At 44.1% G+C, this 26,499-nt stretch overlaps 2 protein-coding genes and 3 non-coding genes across 6 annotated transcripts in view; 3 read left to right on the forward strand and 2 right to left on the reverse strand.

Moving 5' to 3' along the window:
• The window catches only part of LOC120425738 (DNA polymerase alpha subunit B), a 30,286-nt gene extending 16,478 nt beyond the window's left edge, over positions 1–13,808 (reverse strand). The window contains exons 1-2 of the mRNA XM_039590343.2: positions 13,621–13,808; positions 13,171–13,562 (exon numbers count right to left, since the gene is read on the reverse strand). Coding sequence (XP_039446277.1) covers positions 13,171–13,562; positions 13,621–13,696 — 468 coding nt within the window. The 5' untranslated portion in view covers positions 13,697–13,808. The remainder of the gene's footprint in view (positions 1–13,170; positions 13,563–13,620) is intronic.
• Positions 13,809–14,152: 344 nt separating this feature from the next.
• LOC120425736 (rootletin) overlaps positions 14,153–26,499 on the reverse strand; it is a 42,555-nt gene continuing 30,208 nt past the window's right edge. The window contains exons 2-12 of one of the 2 annotated variants that reach the window (XM_039590340.2): positions 22,734–23,380; positions 22,510–22,675; positions 21,586–21,795; positions 20,832–21,518; positions 20,619–20,770; positions 19,335–20,016; positions 18,195–19,065; positions 17,309–18,140; positions 15,771–17,251; positions 15,076–15,349; positions 14,153–15,002 (exon numbers count right to left, since the gene is read on the reverse strand). In XM_039590340.2, the coding sequence (XP_039446274.1) occupies positions 14,921–15,002; positions 15,076–15,349; positions 15,771–17,251; positions 17,309–18,140; positions 18,195–19,065; positions 19,335–20,016; positions 20,619–20,770; positions 20,832–21,518; positions 21,586–21,795; positions 22,510–22,675; positions 22,734–23,380 (6,084 nt within the window). In that variant the 3' untranslated portion in view covers positions 14,153–14,920. Of the gene's footprint in view, positions 15,003–15,075; positions 15,350–15,724; positions 17,252–17,308; positions 18,141–18,194; positions 19,066–19,334; positions 20,017–20,618; positions 20,771–20,831; positions 21,519–21,585; positions 21,796–22,509; positions 22,676–22,733; positions 23,381–26,499 lie in introns of those variants that run through there. The other variant, XM_039590341.2, reaches the window with a different exon arrangement.
• On the forward strand, positions 19,158–19,229 carry Trnag-ucc (transfer RNA glycine (anticodon UCC)). The gene has a single exon. It is a non-coding gene; the product is annotated as a tRNA-Gly (tRNA).
• Positions 20,099–20,170, forward strand: Trnah-gug (transfer RNA histidin (anticodon GUG)). The gene has a single exon. It is a non-coding gene; the product is annotated as a tRNA-His (tRNA).
• On the forward strand, positions 20,504–20,576 carry Trnar-ucg (transfer RNA arginine (anticodon UCG)). The gene has a single exon. It is a non-coding gene; the product is annotated as a tRNA-Arg (tRNA).

Below are 26,499 nucleotides of genomic sequence, written 5' to 3' on the forward strand. Positions count from 1 at the left end.
TCGGCGGAACAATGGTCGCATTGTGTTGGCCCCCCTCTTGACTGGGTGGTGGAATATTGGACTATTGTTGGATTGGAAGAGTTTTAGGCGTCGTATAGATTGCATGGGATGAAGACGTTCGTAAACTTTCTACTTTTTTTAGGGGTTTAAATGTCATGAAATCATTCTGTTGTTTTTGAAAATTTAAGTCTAAGAGTGACATTTCAGGATTCATAAAATCGGATATACAGTCGACTCTCTGGTTGTCAATATCCAAGGGACGGTCGAGGAAGAGATCCTAGGGGAAATATACCCTTTCTAATCAAAAACCTATCTTCGTCATATCGTCGCTTGTGTGCTATCTTGTGACACGTCCTATCTTTTTACAGCAGACGTCAAGTTTAATGCACTTTTGATCATAATTTCTATTTTGCGAGACCATTTCTCATCATTTTGGTGGCACACACATCCACACGCAAGATGAGAGGTTAACTGCTTAACGAAAGTCGCCATCAATAACTTTTCACTTGCGCTAACGATTTCAAAGCGCTTAAGATATAAAATTGCTCCCAACTACCGGCAACATGTTTTTTTGCACGTTAGTTAGTCACTCACTTGAAAAATAATCCCGAAACATGTAAATAATTAGCAAGCGCCATCAAAAAAACAAACGCGCCAAGTCTTTTGACGTTTCAATTTTGACCACCCATTCCAATCGAAGGCTATGGGACTTCGGATAATCGAATCACGAACATTTTTATCGGATTTTTTATATTGTTTTTGCTTTACAATCACAATAGAGCTCTGTGACCTCATTTTAATGATATGTAAGTTGTGGATTGTCTGTTATCATACCCAAATGCATTATCTCAATATTGCATTACCGCCATTTTGACCACCATCTTGGAATTCAAAATTGCAAAGGGACCATCCACAAACCACGTGGACACTTTTTTGAAATCTCAGATCGTGGACAATTTCCATAAAAAACTAAACTTTTTTGTATGGAGAGTGGACAATCGATCCCAAAGCAAAACAACGTAAATAATTTTCTTTTTTTCTTGATTCGATCATGTCGTTTTTCCGAGATCAACGAATAATCGAGATTGGACTCTTTGGTTAAATTTTGAATGTTCATATATGAAACTTTCCAATATTTAAAAAAAAAATGATAAACCCCTATTTTTACCCTTTTAAAACGTTAAACTTTGCTTAGAAATTTATTTTTACACTCAACCCCCGGTGGTTGGTCACTTATTCGTTTGTCACTTTTTTAGTTTTGTACCCCGTTGGATGGTCAAAGTCAAACTAAAAATTGACGAACTGTCACTTTTTACACGGCGCTCACGCACACGATCAAAACAAACGTTTGAAAGTGTGTGTGAACTCCGTGTAAAAGGGGTGTCAAACTAAAAAATGACCCCGTTCGTTTGACAACAGTTGGTGTCAAACCATCGGGGTTTGAGTGAATTCGAAAGATTGGAAAATTTCACAAATTTTATTTTTTAGGCAAGCCAGAGAGGGTGAAGAAAAGCCCCAAGAAATCGTTCACTCTCCTATGTTCTGCTGTTCTTGACCCCTTTTCTTGGGAGGTGCGTATTGGCCCTTACTCTGAAAATCCTAGCCTATCTATCGTAGGTTGAAAAATGAAGGGATTTGGAAAAAGGTTCCCAAGAGAGTTTCGCTTGGAGTTGGACGGTTTTTGGGAAGTTTTATACAGAAAAAAAAGTGAAAATAGTCAAACTGAAGTGGAAGAAATTTTATAAGAATTTCGGTTATCCGAAGTTTCGGATAAGCGGGTATGGACTGTCTACAATTGATTGAATGTTGTCAGGACAAATAATTTTAAAAATGTATTTGTTACAGTAACGAATCCACAAAACAGCGTAGATTTGCTAAGCCCACAAATATCTAATCGTAGGCCAGGCCTACTACGTAAAGTTTATCGCAGAAATAATTCTTTGTAATTGGTTGAAGTTGAAAGCCGCAGTTTCAAAAACAAATCAGTTTTGAGATCTTGAGTACTTTTTCGTTACCACCTATTGCTATCAGTATCAGTGAAAAAGTACAAAATCAAAAATGGAATGTTTTAAAAAAAACATCATGTAGACAACAAAGCTCGAGTTTTGGGCCAGAACAATAGAACTAACATTTAGGGATTTCGCAATTTAAACCAGGGTGGCCACCAGATTTGGATTTTCAATTTCCCGGTTTTTTCCCGGTTTTCTCCTGAGGCCAGAAGGAATTTTTCCATATAGTTTTAAATCAAATTGCAATGTTTTTTTTTATAGACTGACGTTAGTTTTAAAATACTTTTTGAACGCACACACAACGTATACATTTGGTTCAATATTTTTATTTCTCAAGAAATCTTTCAAATTGAGTACAAAAAGTATGAAGCCGTTTTTAACAGTTTTTAGTCCAAATCCTTAATTTCCATAATGCTTGTAATTTTGTGACGCGGCGGGCGCTCTAAAATTCTTTGTGTAAATATGGGTATTCGGCGCCGTCGCTCCGTGCCATACTTTCATACACTTAGGAGCCCAGGGCGGCGAAGTCATTGTAGATAAAAAGGAAGACACTAGTGATTGGTACTAGCAATGGTGGCCGACAGCTATAAAGTCAACTTCGTTTTTTTTTGTAATTTTGCATCTCCATGCTCCACAATTTTTCTTAACTTAAAATCTATAAAAATCGTTTTGTATTAAATTTAAGAATTACATAAATTATTACTGGAAAGCAGGAAATAGCATTTACAATGTTGGGTATGAGTATGGGTAGAAAAGATTTGCAAAAGAAAACAACATTTATGCAAATACTTTTCAGTTTTCTTTGAAAAAGCTTTTGTAAATTCAAGAAGAACGATTCTTCCAGAGAAAAAGTGCCATATATTTAAACAATCGGTACCTTAAAAAAATATTTGCTGATCGATTTAGTATCTTCGGCAAGTATTTAGGTATTGATGAGATGATTTCTAGAAAAAATGTAACTGTCAAAAAAAAACCCTCTGAGTTGGCCTGTATTTCAACCCTCATCGCGTTTGGATGTTTTTTAAATTTTTGAGTACCACAGAATGGTAAAAAAATCAATTGACCGTGCTGCGATTTTTTGAACAACACAGCCGAAACAGTCAAAATTCAGTTAATCTTTTTTTACGGAATTTTCAGATGAGAATTAAATAAAACCCAACAAAAACTCAATTTTTGTGTTTGAATAAAAAAAAATTACTGTTTGTATTGAAATGAATATTATGCAGTTGAACTCTGAAAATATTGTAATTTTAAAATATCTGAAAATTTTATTTAAAATTTAAATTGCAATTTTAAAATAAATTTTAAAAGAAAGATATTTTTTCAAATGTTCTGAATTTGAACATAATTTAACTGTTGAAAGATTCTCAAATAACTATATAAAAATATCTTAAATACCAAATATTTCCGACATTTTAAAATTATACAAAAGTACTCAAATCTGATTTAAAAACACAAACACAAAGTTTCATAGCAATTTGTCCTTAATAATTTGTTTGACTGAGAAAGCCAAAAATCATCTTGTAAAATACTACTGAAAACAGGTTTTGGAAATTAAGCATAAGCATAAGCATAGGTGCCCACCCGCAGTTGCTACTCCGTTATTGACCAGGACCTCCAGAAGTTACATCCACGAGCCGTGGAAGATGAGTGGGAGCTATCTTTCCTCGCTTCGCAACTTCTCAAAGGCCCCTATCATGCTGATCAATACCGGCGCCGGCCACGACCAGTGGTAGGGTCACGGGGAAGTGGATGGGAATGTTAGTCCGATACTTGAGTGATAGAGACCGCCCAATCGACTGCTTCTCCGACAAAGTATCACATGAGTTTTGAGGGGGTTAGTAGATGGGTATGAGGTCAGGATTCACGAGTGGCAGTGATGTGACCATGAGCATTTTGTTTATTGGTTGAAAATTTTAAATCTTAGGCAGGCTGCGGAAAGATAGATAAATGATTTTTTAAATGGTTTTTTTTTATCGAACGCGTGCCAGCCGAGCAGTAGTGCTATGGGCTGGACTGGTCAGTATATTTTTACTGTTTTTACAATTTAGATAACGCGAGCAAATTTCAAAAATAGTAAATAAATGATGTTTACTCTTCATAAAATCGATAGTTTAATGAGTCAATACTAAAACTGCCAGTTGGAATAAATTTTAACGATCATTTACGACGAAAATTATCGCGAAAAAACAGGACTGTGCGTCCCCAGAAGCACTGCACTTATGATGGCATTATTCAATTATTACGACCAATCACCCCATGCACACAAACAGCGACACAAAAGAGACAAAAATTATTAAACAGCGACACACAAGAGACGAAAATAATCGCGAAAAAAAAAACAGGACTGCGCGTCCCCAGAAGCACTGCACTTATGATGGCATTATTCAATTATTACGACCAATCACCCCATGCACACAAACAGCGACACAAAAGAGACAAAATTATTAAACAGCGACACAAAAGAGACGAAAATAAACGCGAAAAAAAACAGGACTGCGCGTCCCCAGAAGCACTGCACTTATGATGGCATTATTCAATTATTACGACCAATCACCAACTGAAAACAGGTTTTTGAAATTCCATCAAATGTTTTACAGTAAAAATTGTAAACAGTCCGTTTCGATTATCCGAAGGTGACCAATAAAAAATAATTCGTATTTTTTATTTTCGTTTAAAATTCGAGTTCAGCGACTTAATTTTAGTCACTGTTGAGTGGTTGATTGTCTATTAAATAAAAAAAAATGCATTTTTTCAAAATTTCATTTCAGCCATTTTGGCCGCCATCTTGGATTCCATAATTCTTAATCATTTTAAAGTAGTTAAGGCTGGTACAAATTTTATTTAAAATTTTTGTAATGAAAATTTAAGTGGAATCAACTAAAATCAATTCAAGATCCATTCACCTGCGTTAAGCATCATTTTTAGCGTGTTTGGGTTAATTTAAAAATCATTTGAATTCTTGAAGATTTTCGATGTTAATTATTTTTTTTCGCTAAAATTTTTGTTTTCGTCAAATCTTACATTTTTTGAAAACTAATGATTGCAAAACAACTGAACTAGTGTAAAATGCATTTTAAAACACTTTCCATGCAAATGTTGAAATTGTGGCTTTTTATTTCAATATTTATATTTTTAATTTTTTTCCGAGGCCTTCGGGTAATCTAGTCTGAACTGTATTCTTATTTTTAACGGTGCACATCAAGCTAAGCTTTTTGCACCACGATTTTCGGTACGCAAATTTTAGTATCTTCGAAATTATGGGAACTATCGGTTATTTATTCCCTAAAGTTACAGTCTTAAAAAAAAAATAAAGCAGATTTTGACTCTTTTTACAATCATATTGTTGAAAGGTTAAATCCGTAAGTTTGACAATTTTGGAATAAATAGACAATAATTTCCTTGGTTGCTGTGCACCCTCAAGTTGATATTGAAATACATAATAAAATAAAAATAAATTGTTTATTGTGCTTATGAAATTCTATACTTATTGAAATAAGACTTCAAAAATCATAGCGCTGAGTAAATTTTCTATTGACACGCGAACTTCGAAAAAATTGCAGCTTATCAAACATTTGTTTTTTAAACCGGGTCCGGTGGTAATCGTAGTTGCTTCTCCCCCCTCGCCAAAGAAATATATCATGGAATACTCAACAAAAAAAAAACAACCAAAGCCTAGTAGCTTGAGTCTATTACATAAATTTAAACATTATTTTCCCGAATTCTTCATTTAGAATAACTAGAATAATATTCTGATAGAGAAAAGTATACGTTGAAGTCATTTAAGAGGAATTAGTCAAATTTTAACTAAACTTAAATTATTTTCCCGGTTTGTCAGTCGAATTCCCGAGTTTTTCCCGGTTTTCTCCCGGTGGAATAAATTCCCGGGTTTTTCCCGGTTTTTTCCCGAGGTGGCCACCCTGAATTTAAACTAACATCCAAGAAAAATAAAAGAAACCCACAAAAAAATCGTCAGCTGAAGAGGCCGTTGGGCAGCAACAACATCAGCCTCGACACCAAGTTCTTCGGATTCGAGATTTTGCGCGCCAAACTGCCGCGCTGCCACCAAAAACCAGTTTCAGAGAGCCTCGCAGAAACAGGACAAGGACCGGGGCTCGGCGCGTCCCCATCATTATATTGGCAGCATCGCGCGCTGGCATAAAAAAAGCGGTGTATTTTCGCAGGCTCCCCTTTCCTTTGCTGACGACGAGAAGTTGCTGGGAAGTCACAAGAGATCTGCGGTGTGTGTGTCTTTGTCTGTGCGGCTTGGCCGTTGCTCTTCGGTTGGTGCCCTTTTTTAATGGCCTCTGCGAAAAGAAGGCTGGAAAAAAGAGCACACTGGGAAGTCGTGTGTGTGTGTGTGTGTGTGGAGAGGAAGGAAAGGAGAAAAAAGTTGCAAATTCACACAGGTATTTATCTGTCGTTGCTCGGGAACCGGATCGTCGACGACGGGCCCCGCCAGAGGCCACATGGAACTGGCGCAACCTCGAAGAACCAGGTAGAAAACACAAGCAACAGAAGAAGTCGTGATGTTTCACGAGCGCAAAGGGGTCCAAGTAGGCATTTGTACGAAAGTGCTGTGCGCGCAGGAAAATAATAAGAAAGACCAACACTAACGTAGCAATTATAGCAAGCCTTGAGCAAGTCGAGGCCAGCCAGCGAACAACTCTCTGGATGAGATGGTCACTTTTTGTACCCATGGCCTGCTGCTGATGCTACTCAAAACTTCTTCTTCAGCGAGCCTCCGAGCCCGGCTAAGAAGTTTGAACAATCTCGAGTGGCCAACCGACCAACCTTTCCCGACGCGGATGTGAGCAGGCAACAATTTTCGATTTTCCTCCATGACTTGGAGTTTTTTTTCTCTCTTTCAAGAACTAATCAGCTTGAAAATTAGGCTTTTTGAAGATTTTTAACCTGCTGGTTCTTTCTGGTTTAGTTCCGCGCGCTGGCGTAACACCTTCGGCAGACTAATGGGCCCGCAAATCGTCACCACTCAAAAGTTCGTTATTTCAAATTTTGGCCAATTCCGAGAGCGAAGATCGAACGCGAACGAACGAGAGGCGACTTGAAATTACCATCCATCCGAGATGGCCATGGAATTGGGATGTGTGTGGAGAGGTCGAGAATAATTACGGGGAAGAATGAAATTGCCTCTACTTTTTTTTTCTTCCTTCCCCAATAATAACAATTGCGGTGGGTTGAGAAAAGGGGGGCTTGGAAAGGAGCGAGAAAATGGAGCCTCTTGCGAAGGCCAAAGGCATGGAAAAGTTAAACTGTTGCTCTGCTGTGATGTTGGAGGATGTTTTGAACTAAAGCATTTCAAGGAAGAGTTGGACTCAATGATAGATTTGAACATTTATGATCACTAAAAATTAGTTTCTTGGTCGCACAATATCCACTCAATATAACGTTTACACTCTTGTTCCAATGAGTTTCCAGTTATTTCAATGATTCATATGAACAGTTAACTAGACACGGTAAGCCTGGCATTTTTTGACAGTTCAACGCTAACTTTTCAAATTTCGCCATGTTTGGAAGCTGTGCTACAAATCATTCAGGTTTTGTCGAACGCGAACCACAAAAAAATGTGTTTTTGGGCAAATGTCAAAATTGAGTGAATTCAACTCGGAATTCAATCAAAATGTAGTGAAACTAAAATCTGACATTTTTTGAAATTTGACGAGAACTAATATGTTTTGGTTGCGGAGTAGCACACCCTAACCTATCATTCAAAGTGACTGTCAAACTCGGCCAGGCCTACTTGCTTACGGTTGACTGTGAATATGAATCGTTGAAATAAGTTTAAGTTTTGATTCAGTTTTATTTTTGATCCAAATTTGACTATACATTGATCAAACGTGTTTTTTTACAGTTACTTTTTCGTTAAAGATGAAAACTAGATTCCAAAATTTTAACTTTGTTTTAAACTGACTTACAAAATACGACGGATCTGGGACCAATGGCCGAACCGTACCACAATTCGAAGCCAACGGACGCCGAAGAGCTCTAAAGTGCTTTGCTTATAATGAGTGAGAGATAATGTAGAATTTCAGCATGAAATAAGACGAGATTCAGTCCATATAATTTCCGTTGTATACCTAACCTAACACACATATGTGTTTGCTTCTGCTTGCCTCTATTTTTTGTCTTATGTGGCAAAAAAAACCCCAACGCAAAGAAGCAGAATCTCATGCAAAGGTGAGCGACGATCTTCGTCATCACTACGAAAGAGACTCTTTTCTTCGGCGTGTCCGATCGCCACCAATACCAAATAACATTTCACCGCGCCAACACCGGCACAAAACCCCGCTCGTTCATAACAAGTGGTTGTGCGATGATCGATGATGATCGATGATGACGATCAGCGATGATGATTACAGGTAATTTTACCTGTTCCCTTCTCTCTGTGCCGCTGTGGCGTGATCCAATGCCCACCAATACCAAATAACAAAAAGTTGTGTGTGCTCGTGTGCTCACGATCATCGAACCTCTTGGATCTAGAAGAAGCAGAAGAAGGAGCTCAAGCTTGAGGCAGGTGGGCAACGAAACACGCGGGGTTCGTTCAATCGCGCAAACCTCCTCACCTGCGGGAGATTCTTGGGTTTTTGTAACAACTCTACAGCTCTTAAGGTTGGTTGAGTTGTTCAGCTGAGCTGGTGCGATCGCGTTTGAAGGGGGTTTTGATGAGGGTAAGATTTGATCGTACGAGAAACTAAGGGAATTAATCAAATCCTGAAAAGTTGCAGATGACTAACTTCGTAGAAACGATCAACGAACCATCGCTGCGGTTAACTGGACCCAGTAGGCTTGGTCATTTTGACAGGACGCGTAGAAGGGAGTTGTTGCAGACTTTTCAAGTTGTCTGCAAGGCCTGCTTGGATCAGCGCCATGTTCCGTTGGTTTTGCGCGCAAAGCACTCAACCCGAATAATCGCGTTGAAAGAAAGACACAAGCCTCTTCGTCGTGGTACCTGGCCTGGCAATAATGGTTCCCCACCGCCCCGCAACCGCCGCGGGAGAAAAATGCCAAGAGATCATTATAAAATGTGGTACATAAAGCTGGGGTACCTACTTTTTTTTATTATTATTTCATGAACGCAAGAAGGCTTGTAAGATCTCAACTCTTTCAAGTTTCTTTCTTTTCACCATACAGAAATTAAATTCTGTTCATTTTTCCTGGAAGAAGAAGCCAAGCCAGAGCAACAACACCGGTGAACCTGTAATTCGCCGAGGCTCCTCTTACCCAGTATGTGCTCGCCCCCCCGCAACCCGGCGCTGTTCGTTCCGCCGCCGTGGCCACCAACACACGGCTCTCCTCTTGCGCGGAGAATGTGTTTCTCATGAAAAGAGGGGGGATTTTTATATAAGAAGCAGCAATCATCATCACGATCATCATCCTGGCCGCCATGACTTCAACTCGCCATCCCGTGGCCAAGCGAGGAACCTTCTTCTGCTTCAAACCCAGCAGCGGTAGACCGGGCAGGAGTCCGGCCGGGGGTAATTCGTGACGGTGACCTCTCTCTTTCCGAAGAAGAAATAACATCGCAGCAGCAGAGCTTTTCAAATCGAGAGCCGTTCCGAGGTCAACTCCGGTTATTCCACCGAGGAGCCAAGCCACAAGACGCTTTTCAAAACGAAAGCAGCAATTCTTGTTGGCGGCGGCGGCTGTGCCACGAAATGGGGTCACCCCTTCGCGAAACGAAACGGTTCTGCGCGACTTTCCAAAAACCCCCGTTTTGCCTTCGCGCGAGAGAGTTGAGGTGTTGGAATTAGGAGTTTGACCCCCTCGGGCGGACGGATTTTACAAATGGGTTCCGCTTATTTTGCGCCATCGCAGCACTAAAATCGCGCCCGTTTTGTGGTGCACCACTTTTAAGAGGGAGATTAGCGGGAGAATTATGATGAGTGGGGTAAATGGTGAGTTGGCGAGCTGAAGAGGGTATTAATTTTTCAAGAAAGTTCTGCACGAAGCGAAGGCGCTCAGTTGAAAAGATTTTATCACACGTCACTTAATAAGACGATTAACGTTCAGATTGATATGTTTTATACGTATTAAATGGATGATAAATAGGTAATTTTCTTTTTTGTTTAATTGCTTTAGAAGAACCTAACACCAAGCGGTAAATTAAAAGAAGTACTAGATTGATTGTATCCAATAAATTTTAAGGAAGTATTAGACTACGACAAACAAACTTTTTGACAGTTAGGAATTTTGCCTACTCTGTTTGTTTGCAGAAACGTCATCCTGCATACATTTGGCTTTGTTTGTGAGTTTGCCGCAAACAAGTTTGGTAAACTGTCAAACACAAAAAAGGGCGAGTTTGTTTGTTTGTTTGCCATAGTCGAATAGCTCCTTTACTGAATATAGTGTTAGTTTTTTGAAAATTAAGAAGGAAGATAAGATTAAAACATCCAAATAGCCGTCTTTTAAAAATTCCTTCAAGCAGCAATTTAACGGACAATTTTTATTTATATGTTAATTAAATTTTTTTTATTTATATCTTGTGTTGCCTGTTTCATAGAAGTTTGGTATTCCTTCCATGTTTTTCTTGAATAGCACAACTCGACATTTTTGAAGTTTATGTCAGCAGTCGTTTTCAATTTCGTGATAGATTTAGGCTTTCCGATAGAATGAATTCCCTGATAATAAATGAAATTGTAAATTTCGGGTATAAATGGTATGGAATAATCATGTTTGCGAATATTTGGTGAAAGTTTGAAGTAATTTGGACGAATTAGCATAGCATAGCATTGGTGTCTACCCGTAGTTGCAACTCTGTTATTGACCAGGACCTCCAAGAATTGCTCCGTGGACCACAGATGAAGAGTAGGAACCAATCATCACCACTTCGCAACTCTCAAATGTCCCTATCATGCTAGCCAATCACAGCGCCGGCCACGACCAGTGGTAAGACACGGGGGAAGTGGATAGGAATTTTAGTCCGATACTTGAGTGATGAAGACCGCTAAATCAGCTGCGTCTTCGACAAAGTATCACGTGAGGTTTGAGGGTGTTAGTAAGATGGGTGTGAAGCCAGGATTCACCGTGGTAAGTGATGCGGCCGGTCAAATCTATTTATAGTCCTTAATTCTTCGTATGTTCTTGGATTCATTTTTGGAAGCTTTCCAATTCGGTTCACCAAGCTTTTTTGTGGTGAATTCTGTCGTGTTGAAAGTTCAATATTCGCCTAACAATTATGCAACCAATGTCGTCCTTGAATTCAACTTGCATTCAATATTGCATTTTCCTGTTCTTAGGTTCACACAGATTCCAATCAAGTTTCTTGGATTCTTATAGCATTCTTAATCCTTCTAGACAATTAATCCTCGATGGTCTGGTGGTTAGCATTTTGTCTGCTGACCCAAAGGACGGGGGATCGAACCCCGCCGCGAGCTAATGAATTTTTCGTTCGTATTCAAGTGTTCATAATTCCTTCTTTCCATAATTTCTCGATAGGAGCAGATGGGAATCGAACCCAGAACCTTCCGCTTACAAAGCGAACAGCGTAACCATTCAGCCACGCCTACCCCCTAGTTTGAAGTAATTTGGACGAATTTTAGGAAAACTGGGTGGTCCATAAACCAAGTAAATTAAATTATTTTTTTTTAAAACGAGTATTTTGCGAGTAGACAAATTTATGATTAATCAGAAAAAAACCCAAAACAGGTATTCGGGATTGCCTCTAGTCAACCCGAAAAACTTACTATGTGGTCAATATTTTATGAAAAAAAAAAACTGCAAGACAAAATTGAAATAATATAACTTTCAAAATCATTCTCATTCAGGCTGGTTTTGTTCAAAGTCGGGTGAACAATCACGGGGCAAATCAGAAATGTTTCAAAAAAGTTCAAAATTTTGAATGGAAATTTACGTGCAACCAACTGAAACTAATTTAAAATGCATTTCTTTGCGTGTTGAATCATTTTTCGCATGTTTGAATTAATTCTAAAATCTTTTGAATTTTGATGAATCCTCGATGTAGAAAACCGCAAAAAGGTTTTATCGTCAAATCTTTTTAACTAATGATTGCATATCAACTGTAAGAGTTAAGGAGCAATTAAACTATGGCAAACAACCTCGAAAACAAACATACTTTTGACAGTTTGGCAGTTTGCCTTCTTTGTTCATTTGCCTTTATTTGTTTTCAGCCTGTTTACATTTGACTTTGTTTGCGTGTTTGGCAAACTGTCAAACACAAAAATGTGCGAGCCTGTTTGCCATAGTCTAGTAGCTCTTTTACAATGCATTTTCTAATAATTGTTTAATTGACACATTCTCCAGCGACAAAACGACACGTTTTGGCTGGAAGGTTGAACATTTCAAATATTTATTCGTATTTTTACTGGTCCAATCATCAATCATAGTTTGATTAACAATGGTAAATATTTATAAAAAAAAAACGTTACTTCATCCACCGTTAGGTGGTTGGTGCCTTCCTCGGATTCATACACCACACAGCCTCAAAAAACTGTATAACTAACAATTATTTTATCAAAATATCTGAGATCCGGCCTCAAAAAAAGTGAATTAAAAACACTAAAGTACTACTTTTGATAGGGTTGTCAGATCTTCAATCTTTTAAGTTTGTTGGAAAGGTCTTTTTATTATCTATCCAACGATGGGTCGCATGATAGATCCGGACAACTTTTTCATCAAAATATTTGAGATCCGTCCTAAAAAAGTGTATAATTAACACTTAAGTGCACACAACTTTTGATAGGGTTGTCAGATCTTCAATCTTTTGAACGCGTTGGAAAGGTCTTTCAAATACCTTTCTAACCCTTACCCTTTTTTACAATATTTCAAAGTCTAGCCAAATCGTTTTTTTTTTTAGCATAACTTTTGAAGTACTTTTCTTCATAATATTAACTAGGGTCTTGTGGGACCCCAAGACGGGCTTTTTGGGGTTTTATTTTTTTTGTTTGAGGTGAATTGCCGAAACATTTCATTTAATTTAAAATCCCATTCAAAGGGTTTTTTCTTGGAATTGCAAAAAATGTTGTTTGCAACTAATTGCAAAACTTTTTTTTGCATGCTGAAAAAATCATCTTTTTACAACTTTTTTCATAAACTCCTATCTTGTTGAAATCGTGGTTGAAACATTGATTTTTAACGATTTTTTTGATGGACTATCATAAAAGTGATTCTCATTCCCACCTACCTTTGGCGTGTGACATCCGTACGAACCGAGCACCTCGTTCTCGACCTCATTCTCCTCGGCATTACTGTAAATCACCAATCCTCCCGAACCACCACCTCCGCCACCACCACTGCGTCCGGACAAATCACCCGCCTCCAGCCCGGAGGTGGATGCCCGGGAACCACCACTCCCGCTAGAACTGGCCACAACGGCGACCTCACCGTGTCGTACCCGAGCCAGCGACGGATTGGCCGCCGTTTTGCGTGACCGATTCGCGTACTCGTGCGACTCCATGTCCCGCAGGTTATCGAGCGTCGGTTCCGCCCCGCCCAACTTGGAGCAGCTGTACGCGAACCATTGCTCGACAAACTCGACCGGATCGACGACACCGTGCCGGTTGCAGATTTGAATGCCTGTAAGCAGTCCGAGCCGGATTTCTCCCCTCTCAAAGCTTGATTGAAAAATACTCACATTTCTCAACAATCTCGTCGGACGGTTCCAGCCCGAACTCGTCAAACTGCTCCTTGATGCTTTGGATGGTAACCATTGTGACCACCGCGCAGAAAGTGGCCCACTTGCACTGGGACACGCGTCGCGCCGGGAAAATCGGAACAAACTTGCGGAACACGAAAACAGTTGCTGCCGCCCGCTTGCGAACTTCTCATGTAAACACACACAACACGATTTGGCGGGAAAACACGCGCACTGTCAAACTGCCAGCATATGTTGGCTGCGCGCAGGGCTGGGCGGTATTGGTGTTCGAGCAGATGCTGTCAGTTTTGGTTTGGAGGATGTATCACAGTTCACAGATAAAACGATGACTAATTTTATAATATAGTTTTTTTTGTATTAAAATTTTTGATTTAATTTTTTTTATGATTTTTTTAACAAAATAAATTTGAATGAATTGAATCAAATCAAAATTGAATAAAGCAACAAGAAGATTATTATCATAAATCGTATTCGGGAATGTGATATTAAATGAATAAGGGCTTTTCACTTGATAAATTGATTTCTTCAATAATCCCCAATAAACTGAATGGAATAAATTATTGTGATTTTTGTCGGCGTTACACAACATTTCAAGTTTCACTATTGCTTGCAAACTGGCAGAGGGTGATTGTTACTATTTTTCTAGAGGAACTTGTTCTTCTAAAATGCTTTGATTAATGAATATTTCAATATTTTAATATGTTGACCTTTTTAAAGTCTCTAAAAATCTACTGAAATGGCAGCAAAGCTTCGCAAACTTGATTTGCAGATTATTCTAAAGCTAGCTCGAAGCATTTTTAAGGTGTGTAAAACCGTGCTGACTCCAGAACCAATCCAATCTTGAAAAGTATTCTTCGCAAAGAATAGGCGGAGTCGAGGCTCTAGTTGGCCAGGTTCAGTGATGATTTTTAAGTGTTTGTGATTAAATCAGGGGTTCCCTTCTAAATTGATTGGTTGAGATGTGATTACTACAAGGCTTCTTTCGTTAACATCATAAAGAATGCCAGTAAGATTTGATTTTGGTATGATTGCTTAAGTTATGGGTTTCATTAAATTTTTATATGTTGTTTAGTAAATTTAATTTCTGTTCGTCATTTGCTTGCTCTAAATTTCGGCTTAAAAGTTGTTAATATTAAGAGATCTGGATTTTTGGTTTGTTTCACTGGCAGTTGTTAAAATTTCACATTTTTTGTGAAAAAGTTTCGAAAATTTCATAATTTGAGGCAGTGCACATTTCAAACTTTTGTGAACTTCTTTGGTATTAAGTTTGGTTTTAGGTTTAACGGTACGTTGGGCTCAGACTCCGATCGTAATCCCGACTCGTTGTTGGCGGCAAACTCAGCGACACGGCGCTGTCCAATCTAACAGTTAAAAAAGACAGACAAAACACAGTTACACATGAACACAAATCCACCACCACATTGTACAACCTACCTTCTGGCTTCGTTTTGCAGCAGCGACGAGTCAATCGGATCCTGGGCCACGTGACGCAGCGAATCTCCCAAGGTCTGACGAAGTTGCTGCATTTCGCGACCCGCACGTGAGCTCTTCAGTATGTACATCTGTCTGCGTTTGGCCTCTTGAGCCAACTGTTCCCGCAGCATTGAGATCTGATTCTCCAGACGCACCACCTGCTGACGATGCGACTGCTCTCGTGCGTCCAACAGTCGTTCCGCCTGGACCTGTGCGCTTCGATAGCGCTCGACGTCTGGTGGTGAAACAAGCAAATGAGGTGAAACAAGCCAATGAGGTGAAACAAGCAAATGAGGTGAAACAAGCAAATGAGGTGAAACAAGCCAATGAGGTGAAACAAGCAAATGAGGTGAAACAAGCAAATGAGGTGAAACAAGCAAATGAGGTGAAACAAGCAAATGAGGTGAAACAAGCCAATGAGGTGAAACAAGCAAATGAGGTGAAACAAGCCAATGAGGTGAAACAAGCCAATGAGGTGAAACAAGCCAATGAGGTGAAACAAGCAAATGAGGTGAAACAAGCCAATGAGGTTAAAGGTGGCTAAAAATTCTTGGTGAAACAGTACACTAAGAAAAAAGTACTGGCAAAATCCATAAGAACGTCTTATGACCTTTCTTATGGCTGGGAGGGGAAATATGGCCAGAATTGCCACGAACCAGCGGTTGATTTGAGCGGACACTCCAGCATTTTGGCCTTGGCCCGGGCAAGTTCCGCTTCCTTCTCGGCGAGTAGCGTCTCCATGCGACGGACCTTCATTCGCAGTTCGCGACTTTCCTGCTCGATCTGGGCGTGGTCGAGACCACAGTTGAACTTGGAACCGGACGATTCTAGCCGGTTCGAGTCCAGCTCTCCCAAGTCAGTTTTCTCCGACCGGTCAAACTGAACGTGACCGGAGAACTTGCTGCTCTTTTCAATGCCACGTTTTTCGTTCTCCAAGTGGCGCACCTTTTCGTTCATGGCTTCAAGCTTATTCCTCAGCTCGGTACGATCTCGCTGCGAGTTGACCAACTGCCGGGCCAGATCCTGATCGCCGCCGGCTCCTCCACCAAATTGTTCCGCATTCTCCTGGTTCCATTTGGCCAATCGCAGCTGTGATTCCAGTGCCGACTTCTGAACTTCGCATTCGGCTAGATGTTCCTGCAGTCGCTGCGTTTGGTCTTGAGATGATTGGTGATTTCTGCGCAGCTCGTTGATGCTGTGTTGAGCCGCGTCCAGGCGTTCCGACAGGACACGGCGCTCGTTTTCGCTGTTCGTGAGATTCTTCTGCAGCTGCTTGAGCTTGTCCTGACCCAGGGCGAACGTGTGCCCTTGGTCGGAGTTGTGCCGATGAAGACCGGCGATTTCTCCGCGAAGTTCCGTTTCGGTGATTGCCGCCGCCTGGAGGCGTTCCTTAAGCTGGTCGACCGTACTCTTGAGTGCTGCACAGCGATCCTCAAGTTGAGTGCTGGATCTTTGCAGGTTCTCCAGTCTCTCTTGGACGTTTCTGATGGTGCAATCCTTCTCTTGCAGAGCCATCTGCAAGCGTTGAATGTCCCCTTCCAGAGCGACTCGCTGTAGATCCAACTTGGACGCTCGTCCCTCGATTCTTGCCAGTTCATCCTGCAAGTGACGCTTGTCGGACTCCAGGCGGCACACATTCTGTCGACACTTTTCAAGCCGTTCCTCCAGTTGAGCCTTCTCCTCGGTCGTGTTACCGAGAGATTGCTCCAAATGGTTGGCCTTCTCACGGGTTATGTTCAACTCGTCACTCTTTTGCTTCAACGTCTCTTCGGTAGATTGTAATGCGCTGGTCCGCTGCGCCAACTTGGCCTCCAGGTTGGTTTTATCCTCGTGGATCGCCCTGTTGTGCTGCTGCAACTTGCAGATCTTCGTCTCCAGCCTCATCGCGTTATCGCCACCTTCGTGCAGTTGTTTTTTCGCGGTACAAAGCTGCATCTTGAAGTCATCGCGCTCGCGCTCTATTTGGGCCACCTGTTGCATCAACGTACGAACGCCCTTGCGAACCATTTCCGGGTCGACGTCGATGATGGCGTTGTCCCCGGAAAGGCTGCGCGTGTCGTGCTGCTGCTGTTGCTGCTGGTGGTGATGATGATGGTGGTGGAAGTCCTCCCGCTCCCTGCCACGTGCCGGACTATATCTGCAAGAAATTGGAATCATTACTCGACCGTCTTCTTTCAATTATAAACAATCTTACCTCCTCGAAGGACTCAACAGCCGGTACGGCAAGCTAACCGAACCATCCATCTGAATTCCGGCAATTCGCCGCAAAGTGTGCCCGATCGAGCTTAGCTTGTTCTCGACCTCCTTCTTGATGCCATCCAGATGCACCAGTTGCTCGTCCAACGCCCTCACTCGACCCTCGGAACCACCCAGCCGGGCCTTCAGCTCCTGAATCTGCTGCGTAGCGTCCGCCAGGCACACTTCCAAGTTGTGCTTCTGATCTTCGAGACGTTTCTCGCGGCCGCGACCTTCCTCAATGCGAGTGCACAGTTCCTGCTCGCGCTGGTGGAACCGATGCTCGTCCTGATTCGCCTTGCAGCGAGCTCTTCCCAAATCCTGCCTCGTGGAACACAACGTTCCTTCCAGATCGGACATTTGCTTCTTGATTTGATGCAATTCCTGAAGAATGCGTTCCTTTTCTTCAGTTTCGTTTGTCAATCGCGCCTGCAGCTCCTTCTCAGCGGCATCATTTTGAGTCGTTTGTGACTGGAACTTTGTAATGTCCGCTTGAGCCGTTGAAAGGTCCTGTGTCATCTTGGTCACGTTATTCTCGGTTTCCTTCAATATGGTCTGCAGGCGGACCTTTTCCTGTTCAAGCAGATTTCTCGACTCTTCAAGACCTGCGATTTTCTGCAACGCATCATCCATGGCCCTGGCCTGTTCTCGGCGTTGACCCTCAACGCGCTTCACATGGTCACGTAATTCCTTATTGCTGGTGGAATACTTGTCACGTTCAATGTTGCTATCGGCCAAAGTGCGTCGAGTGTCTGTAAGCTCCTTTCTTGTTCCGTCGATGCAGTTGTCCGCTAAAAATAATTCATTAAGTCATTTTACAAATTCCTAAACGACGCTCAACCTACCCTCCTTCAACTTTCTCAAATGGTCCTGCACCTGCTGGTTGAGCCCGTCGCATCGATCCTCGCTCAGCCGTAGCTGAACCTTCAACTCTTCAATCTCCCGCAGCGCCAGGTCCTTCTCGTCCCGTAGAGCCCCCTGCAGCACCTCCAGCCGGTTCAACTCTTCCTCGGCTCTAATGCGGGCCTCCTCCATCTTCGTCCGCATCTTGCCCACCTCGTCCCGAAGGCACCCGATCGTGGTGCGGTCCTTCTCCTGCCGGGCGGCCATTTCACGCTTTAACCGATCGCTGTTATCGAGTTCGTTTTTGAGTTCCCGCGTCACGTGGTCCAACTTTTCCATGACGGCCTGTTTGTCCCGGTGGGCAATTAGCAGCGATTGTTGTTTTTCATTTTCCGCCCTGAGGACGACCTCCTCGTGCTGTTGGTTTAGCGCTTCCAGGTGCATCTGGAGGGCTTCAAATTGTTCCTTCAACGAGGCGATTTCCGTATCCTTTGCATTCTCGAGGGCTTGCAGCGCCTGATGCATGCGCTTCTCCAGCGAACTTCGGATTGCCTCCTTTTCTTCATTAAGCTTTTTAATATTCTCTTCCCCGAACGTACGGATGCTGGACAATTTCTGAAGGAACTCGGCCTCCTGGTTGGCCGCGGCGTTCGTCAGTTGGATCTTAATGTCCTGGGCGCGACGTTCAGAATTCTCTAAATCCTTGTTCAATCTACAGATAAGCGCCTTGTGCGATTCTTGTTTAATGAGCAGATCCTGGTTTTCACGTTCCAACGCATCTTTGCGTGCTTCAGCTTCCTCGAGGGATGTATTCGTATCGAATAGCACAGCTTCCAGAGATTCCTTTTCACTTCGTAGTGAAGCTTGTTGTTCCTGTGAGAATTTGAAAAGAACTTTTATTTCAGTGTGCAACGAGGATGCACTTGTGTAAAGCCAGTAATGCTTTTGGCGACCCACCGAACATGGCGTCGGTGGTGTAATGGTCAGCATAGTTGCCTTCCAAGCAGTTGATCCGGGTTCGATTCCCGGCCGACGCAGGATCTTTTTTGGCTTTTTTTCTTCAACCAAACATTTTTCAACGATCATACCATGTCAAAAACCCCAAAATTCTCGTCCAATCACCCAAGTTAACCAACACTCACCTGCAGCCGTTGCAGTTCCTTCTCGTGTCCCTCGATGACTACGGCCTTTTCCTCGCTTTCCTTGACCAGCTCCTCCAAGTTCCGATTCAGCCGGGCGTTCATCTCGTTTGCCTGTTCGAGTCGTTGCCGCAGCCGCATCACCTCTTCGCCAATGGTTTCCTTTTTGCGCGAAATGACCGCCGTTTGGTTGCTCAGGTCATTCCGCTCGCGGGCCACGCAACTCAGCTCTTGCTCGATTTTGTCCTTTTCCATCTCCAGACACTTGAGCCGCTCGCTGATGGCAAGCTTTTCCGAGTCCAAATCGAGCCGAGCCTGTTCCGTTGCGATGAGTTCCTTCTTCAGCGCGGCCAGATCCGTGCCCTGGTCCGACACCTGCGTCTTGAGCCGAGACCGTTCCTCCTCCAGCGTGGCCACCGAAGCTTTCAGCTGTTTAATCTCGACCTCCAGGTGGTCATTTGAGGAACTCTTCTTCTCCAGCGTCATCTGGAGGCCTTCCCTCTCGTTCACAATCCGGTCCAGCTCGAATTCGAGCTCAATCTTCTGCTTTTCAATCATGTTCAACAGTCCGTCCGACTCGATTCTTTGCTGTTCGAGCAAGTCACGCGCAAGGTACAACTTATTCAGTTCCTCTCTGAGAGTTATGGTTTCCTCTCGCAGCCGACTGGAGCGCTCCTCTTCGGCTCTGTGGAGTTGGGAGGGGAGAAGAAAAAGAGAAACGTTGTGATGTGATGTGCTTCCGTCATCGAGCTTGACATGTCTCAACAGCCGTGATCGTCTAGTGGTTAGGACCCTACGTTGTGGCCGTAGTAACCCAGGTTCGAATCCTGGTCACGGCAGTGTGCAAACACTGTCACGGTGAGACGGTTTTTTTGCTGCTTCTCTTTTTCATCGTTTAATTGAAGTTAAAATTTAATACCATTAAAAAATTGTTTCGGAAAAATTAAACAAGAAATTAAAATTGTATTTTTTTTTTGTTTTAAATATTTTTCATATGGAGATAGGTTTTATTCGACAAAAGTCAAATATATGATAAACAAAAACTATCAAAAAGCAATTTTCTGAAAAATCGAGCACTTTAGCCTAACCTCACCCACCAGTCGGTCCCATCCCCTCTCCACGACCCGAAACCCTCTCGCTCAAAACCGTCCCTAACCAGCCCCTCTCCAACTGACCGTGTGGCCTAATGGAGAAGGCGTCGGACTTCGGATCCGAAGATTGCAGGTTCGAGTCCTGTCACGGTCGCACATGATTCTTTTTTGCATTGCCCCACCACTCCCTTCTTACCTGAGGTTCATCTCCTGGATGTCCTTGTCCTTTTGGACGCGCTGCAGCTCTCCCTCGAGCATCTTTTTCTCCTCCTCCAGCGAGTCGTACATTTTCTGCAGCTTACAGTTGACGTTCTGCAGCTTCTCGTAGTCGGTGTTCAAGCTGTCGACCTGTGGAGAGGGAAATGCTGATAAGCTATCTTGAAGTTGCGGGATTTCGGGACAAACTTACAATCGAGTTCAGCTCGGCCTTTCCCCGCTCAACAGAGTGTTTATCCGTACGTAGCGAGTCCAGCGTCTTTTGCAGGCTGTCCCGTTCTTTGAACAGCTCCGACAGCTGATGATTGGCGGTGTCCAGCTTCTCGGTCAGTTCCGTCACCTTACCGGTGAGGACGTCCCGGGTGTGTTCGCAGTTGTCGTATTGTTTTCTAGTTGCGGCCAGGGCATCCGAGTTGGTCTGCAGCTTGACCTGCAGGTCGTGGATTGCCAGCTGGTACTTGTGAAGTGCGGCCTGGACGGCGGAAATGGTTCCCTCGGCGAAGGCCTGCGACGTCCGGATGGCGCCACGTTTCGGCGAACGTGGAGGCGCCGGTAGACCACTCGATTGGGACAGGTGGAGGTGATGGGCCGAGGAAGGTTCCGCTTCCGAAGTGGCCGCCGTCTCCGAGTCCTGCACGACGGCGTGGGCAATGTCCCGCAGGGCACCCTGAAGACGCTCCAGTTCATCGTTGAGACGCTGAGTCTGTCCGGCCTGGCTGTCGGCGCGTTCCTCCATCTGTTTCAACTCCTGAAGCATCTGCTGCAGCCGCTGGTCACGCTGAGCAATCTCAAGCTTAGCGTTTTCGTACTGCATCCTCAGATCGCCCATCTGCGACTTGAGGTCGATGTTTTCTCTTTCGATGTGCATTTGCTGAGCTTCCTGCAAGCAGAAGAATCTTGCTACAATCAGAACCACGACAACACTCAAACCCCCCAAGAAAACACACCTCAATCTTGGTCGATTGTCTCAGATTGACGGACACGCCACTACACGCTCCGGTCACCTCGCGGCCCGTCCCGCTCAGCTCCAGATGCATCCGGCCCAGCTCCATCTTGGTAGTGGAGGCCATCTCTTTGAACATGCGTTTTACGTTGACCACTTCGCGCCACATTTTCAGCAGCCGCGTGTGCTCGTTGTTGTAATATTCGTTGAAGGCCTGTCGAGACAAAACACGACGCATGGTTTCAGAACATAACCTGGAAAAGTGCTTGGACATCCCACGTGGAGGAGTTTTCATTGCGAATTTTGTGAGGTTAGGAATCAGGATCAGACCAATTCTGCCGGCTGTTATTCGTAACAAGGTAAATTGGAGGTAACCAGCGTCAGCGATTGACTCGCTGAAGAACCTGCTCATCACGCCCTGATATTGAACCTAAAGAGAGAGTGTTTTATACTAAGTCTATCAGCAGCGATGGCTATGGTTACGCAGCGATACCGAAGCCATCGACGACGATGACAAACGAACCTGCTTGATGCAAGCAAGATGTCGATAAAGTAGATATCTATTATTATGCATACGGCATCGAACTTCTTCAGTTTTCGTATTAGACTGGTGCGTTTAGCGAAGCACATCGAGCAATCGTTTTCGGTTAAAAAAATTCGAGCAGTTTCACCCCAAATACCTAACACACTTAAGTAGACGAACCCCTAATCACATAGCTTACTGATGGAAAGTGACTAGAGGGTATTCTTCGCTAATCAAACTTAACGAAAGGAGATTACTAGGACTTAGGACTTCCGTAAAACCTAGCAGTGTAAACCAGAGAAAATCTAGCAAAAACTTGACCCCAAAAACAAAGATGTAAATCATTTAAGGAAGTATGCAGAGAATGTACGCCGTACAAGCAGACATCAAATCCCGCGACCTCACCTGCTCCTCCTCCTTCCACTCGTCCTCCTTGCTCAGTAGTTCATCCCGCAGTGCTTCCCAATCGCAGGTAAGCTTCTGGAGATCATTCGTCAGCGCGTCGTTGGTTCGTTGGGACTCCTCAAGCTGCTGGCGCAGACAGGAGTTCTCGACCATTAACTTTTCGCAGCTGTAATAATAAATGCTTGAAAACTTCTTCAAAGTTGACACATCAATTCTCAACCTACCGTCGTCGTTCCTCATCGAGCTGATGTCGGACTTCGTCGTGGCCACAGTCGGCGTACTTCCGGCAGGGCGACTGGGACCGCGAGCGCGATCTCGACCGCTCGCGGGCTACCGGACACGGTGGCAGACTCAGTGGTCCACCACTGGTTCCGGAACACGGTGCCGGAGTGCCGGCATGGTGATGTCCGGGGGACACATCTCTGGCTGGGCCACCTCCAGCATTGTAGCACGTGCTCGAGGGAGGCGTTTCCTGAAGTTCGGTGCAGCGTTGCTTGTACTGGAGAACCTTGGCCTGGAGGCGACTTATGAGAGCCGCCTGATTTCCTTCGGCTTGCTTGTACGTCTCCAGCCGGCGACGGTACGTGCTGGCTTCCTGTTGCAGACGGTGCCGAAGTTCGTTGTTCTGTCGGATAAGGACACCGGTGTCCGTCGTGGTGGGACTCGTGGACGGACTGGACATTCTGTGGGAGGCACTTGCGGTGGTCACTATTCCTGAAGGGCCTGAATCTACGAGGCGAGACTTGTTGAACGGGCGCGAAAACGGCTTCTTGCGATCTATAGAACTTCCGGCGAGGCTACCTCCGCCTCCTCCGCCACCTTCAGTCAGATGGCGCGAACCGATGCTAGGCGCGCAATCCTTGCCACTCAACTGGAAGTTTAAGAAAAACGAATAGTTAAAAGACTTCATTCAAGATTTAATTTTAATTTTCTACCCTAAACGACACAACTTTCTTCATTGCAAACAACCCGATGACAAGCCAAACAACCAACCAAACCACATCCTCGGTGGTCACTTCCATGCAAACAACTGCGGCGAACGCCGAAAAAGGACGCTATCGCGCCAGTCTGTACATTACGGTTTCCCCGGAACGCACCCGACCACAACAAATCCATGATGCGAGATTTCATTCATAAATCCTGCAACACAAAAAAAAATCGATATCACTCCCTCCGGTGAAAGTGACCACCACCACTAATTAGTGACCACTGCACGACCCAGGACCACGTGTTCCCCGTAATGGTGTCTGGTCTGGTGGTGTCGAGGGATCATTATGACGTCACCCCTCGCTGTTTTGGTTTGTCCCTTTAAATTTGAACAGGGGCGTAAGGTAAACACGGCGCATATTTTTTCTCATAAAATTATTTTTATTAGGTCCTTTTCGGTACTGGGACCTGGTTAGGACCGAGTCGGCTTTTGTAATTACATTTGGCTTAATAATTACAGAGGATCTTGTGTGTAAATGTTAGTGGGAGGGGAGCCGATTACCCGCGGCCTACTCGGGGTTAGTAGGGAAGGGATTGATGTTAAAGACAAGGCGTGGGAAGGGAAGGGGGATTGTGTAGGGGTCTTGGTTGGCTCTGCTGGCCTTTGCTTTTGTCCTCAGCCGCAACTCGGTGTCCAGCTGCTGGGGCGTTCTTGCTTTGCTTCCGGTGCAACCAGAAACGACGGCTTTGTACGAAGGCGAGTTATACTAACTAGAGGAAAACTAACTGAAGGAAAACTAACTGAAGAAAAACTAAATGGATATTTTGGAATCTAAGAGGAACTGATAGGTCGGATAGAGAACATCAAGGTCTAGTTGAGATAACGCGTCTCGCATCGGGATTTCTGGTGGTCTTCCTCGGGCCCTGAGGGTATCTTTCAGCTTAATTCTGTGAACATGGTGATCTGGACACGCCCATACGAGATGGTCGATGTCCTGATAACCCTGCCCACAGTCGCAAAGGTTCGTATCACTCATGTTGATACGGTAAAGATGAGCCTTGGACGAGTAATGGTTCGACATAAGGCGGGACATCGTTCTGATGAATCCACGCGTCAAGTCCATTCCCTTGAACCAGGCTTTTCTTTGCACCTTAGGTCGTATGGAATACATCCAACGTCCCTTGGTGTCGCCGTCCCATTGTGTTTGCCAATCCAGAAGCGCACGCTGCCTCGGAAAACCGTAGCATTCTTGTAGGCTAATTGGCCTTTCAAAAATGTCTCCACTCTCAGCACCCTTCTTGGCGAGCAAGTCCGCTTTCTCATTACCCGGAATCGAGCAATGAGCGCGGACCCACACCACCGTGATGTTGAAGGACTGAGCCGCCAGGTTGTTTAAAGTTTTACGTATTTCCGTGAGGAAAAACGTAGACTCCCTGGTCGGCTTCAGAGACCGGATAGCCTCAACAGAGCTAAAGCTATCGGTGAAGATGAAGTAGTGGTCAGGTGGCATGGTCTCGATGATTCGCAGTGCGCAGTAAACCGCGGCTAACTCTGCGACGTAAACCGAACTCGGGTCCTTCAGCTTAAAGAACAGCTGATAAGATTCATGATAAACACCGAAGCCCGTACAGCCGTCAAGCTTGGAGCCATCGGTGAAGAATCTGTTGTTTGGAGGAACATGGTTGTACTTTGATGCGAAGATCGACGGTACAACCCCCCGCAGAAGATGGTTTGGGATACCGCGAGTATCGGCTTTCATGGACGTGTCGAAGCCAATCAGGGTGCTGCTGGTTAACGGCGGCGTGCGCTGTACCGTTGTGCTCGGGCTCCACTCCCACGATGACATAAAGTCATAATATAGAAGCATGCGCCGAGACTCAACGTGAAGGTTCAGCAACGTTTCAAAGTTGTCAATTACCAGTTTATTCCTGTAATCACACCGGATCAGGAACCGGTAAGACAGTTCGTAGTAACGAGTTCGCAGAGGCAACACTCCCGCCAAGACCTCGAGGGTCATGTTGTGAGTTGAGTGCATGCATCCCAAGACAATGCGAAGACTTCGGTACTGTATCCGCTGGAGAACCAACAAGCGTGATTTCGCAGCTGTTTGGAAGCAGAAATTGCCATATTCCAGCACCGAGAGTATCGTTGTCTTGTACAGTCGAAGCAGGTCAGAAGGATGAGCACCCCACCGGTTGCCAGAGACGCTGCGCAGAAAATTAGTTCTTTGCAGGCACTTTTGCTTCAGGTAGTTAATGTGCTTCCCCCATGTTCCCTTTTGATCAAAGATGGTACCCATGTACATGAAGTGGTCCGACTGCTCGATAGTCTTTCCCGAAAGAGAAAGATTGAGCTGCGGCGGTTCATGCTTCCCCGTAAAAACGACCAGTTCCGTCTTCTCCGGAGAGAATTCAATACCCTTTCCAACTGCCCAATGGGCCAAGTTGTTCAGGGTATCTTGCAAGGGTTCTAGCAGATCGACTTCCTTCTTGGCAGCGATTGAAACCACTGCGTCATCTGCGTACTGTATAAGGGAGCAGTCTCCGGTCAAGCAATCATCGATATCGCTGACGTAGAAGTTATACATGGATGGACTTAGGCGTGAGCCTTGTGCCAAACCCATGTAACTTATCCGGGTGATTGCCAGATCACCTTGCACAAAGTGCATGTGTTTTTCTGACAACAGGTTGATGAGGAAGTTGCACATCGTCGGATTGAGACCGCTCCGCCGCAGCTTTACTCCCAACACATCGATGGAGACTGAATCGAATGCACCCTTGATGTCTAGGAAGACAGAAGCCATTTGCTGTTTTTTACCACGGGCTATGTCGATTCCTGTGGCCAGCAAGGCTAGACAGTCGCTTGTTCCCTTGCCTCTCCGGAAGCCATACTGCGTGTCTGACAGCAAGTGCTCTCGTTCCATCCATGGTTCGAGGCGGTCGAGGATCATCTTCTCCAGCAACTTGCGTAGACACGACAGCAAGCTGATTGGACGATACGAGTTGTGGTCGGACGCCGGCTTACCGGGCTTTTGAATGGCAACCACCCGGACCTGTCGCCAT

This window comes from Culex pipiens, chromosome 1, assembly GCF_016801865.2.
Source record: "Culex pipiens pallens isolate TS chromosome 1, TS_CPP_V2, whole genome shotgun sequence".
NCBI classification, from domain to species: domain Eukaryota; kingdom Metazoa; phylum Arthropoda; class Insecta; order Diptera; family Culicidae; genus Culex; species Culex pipiens.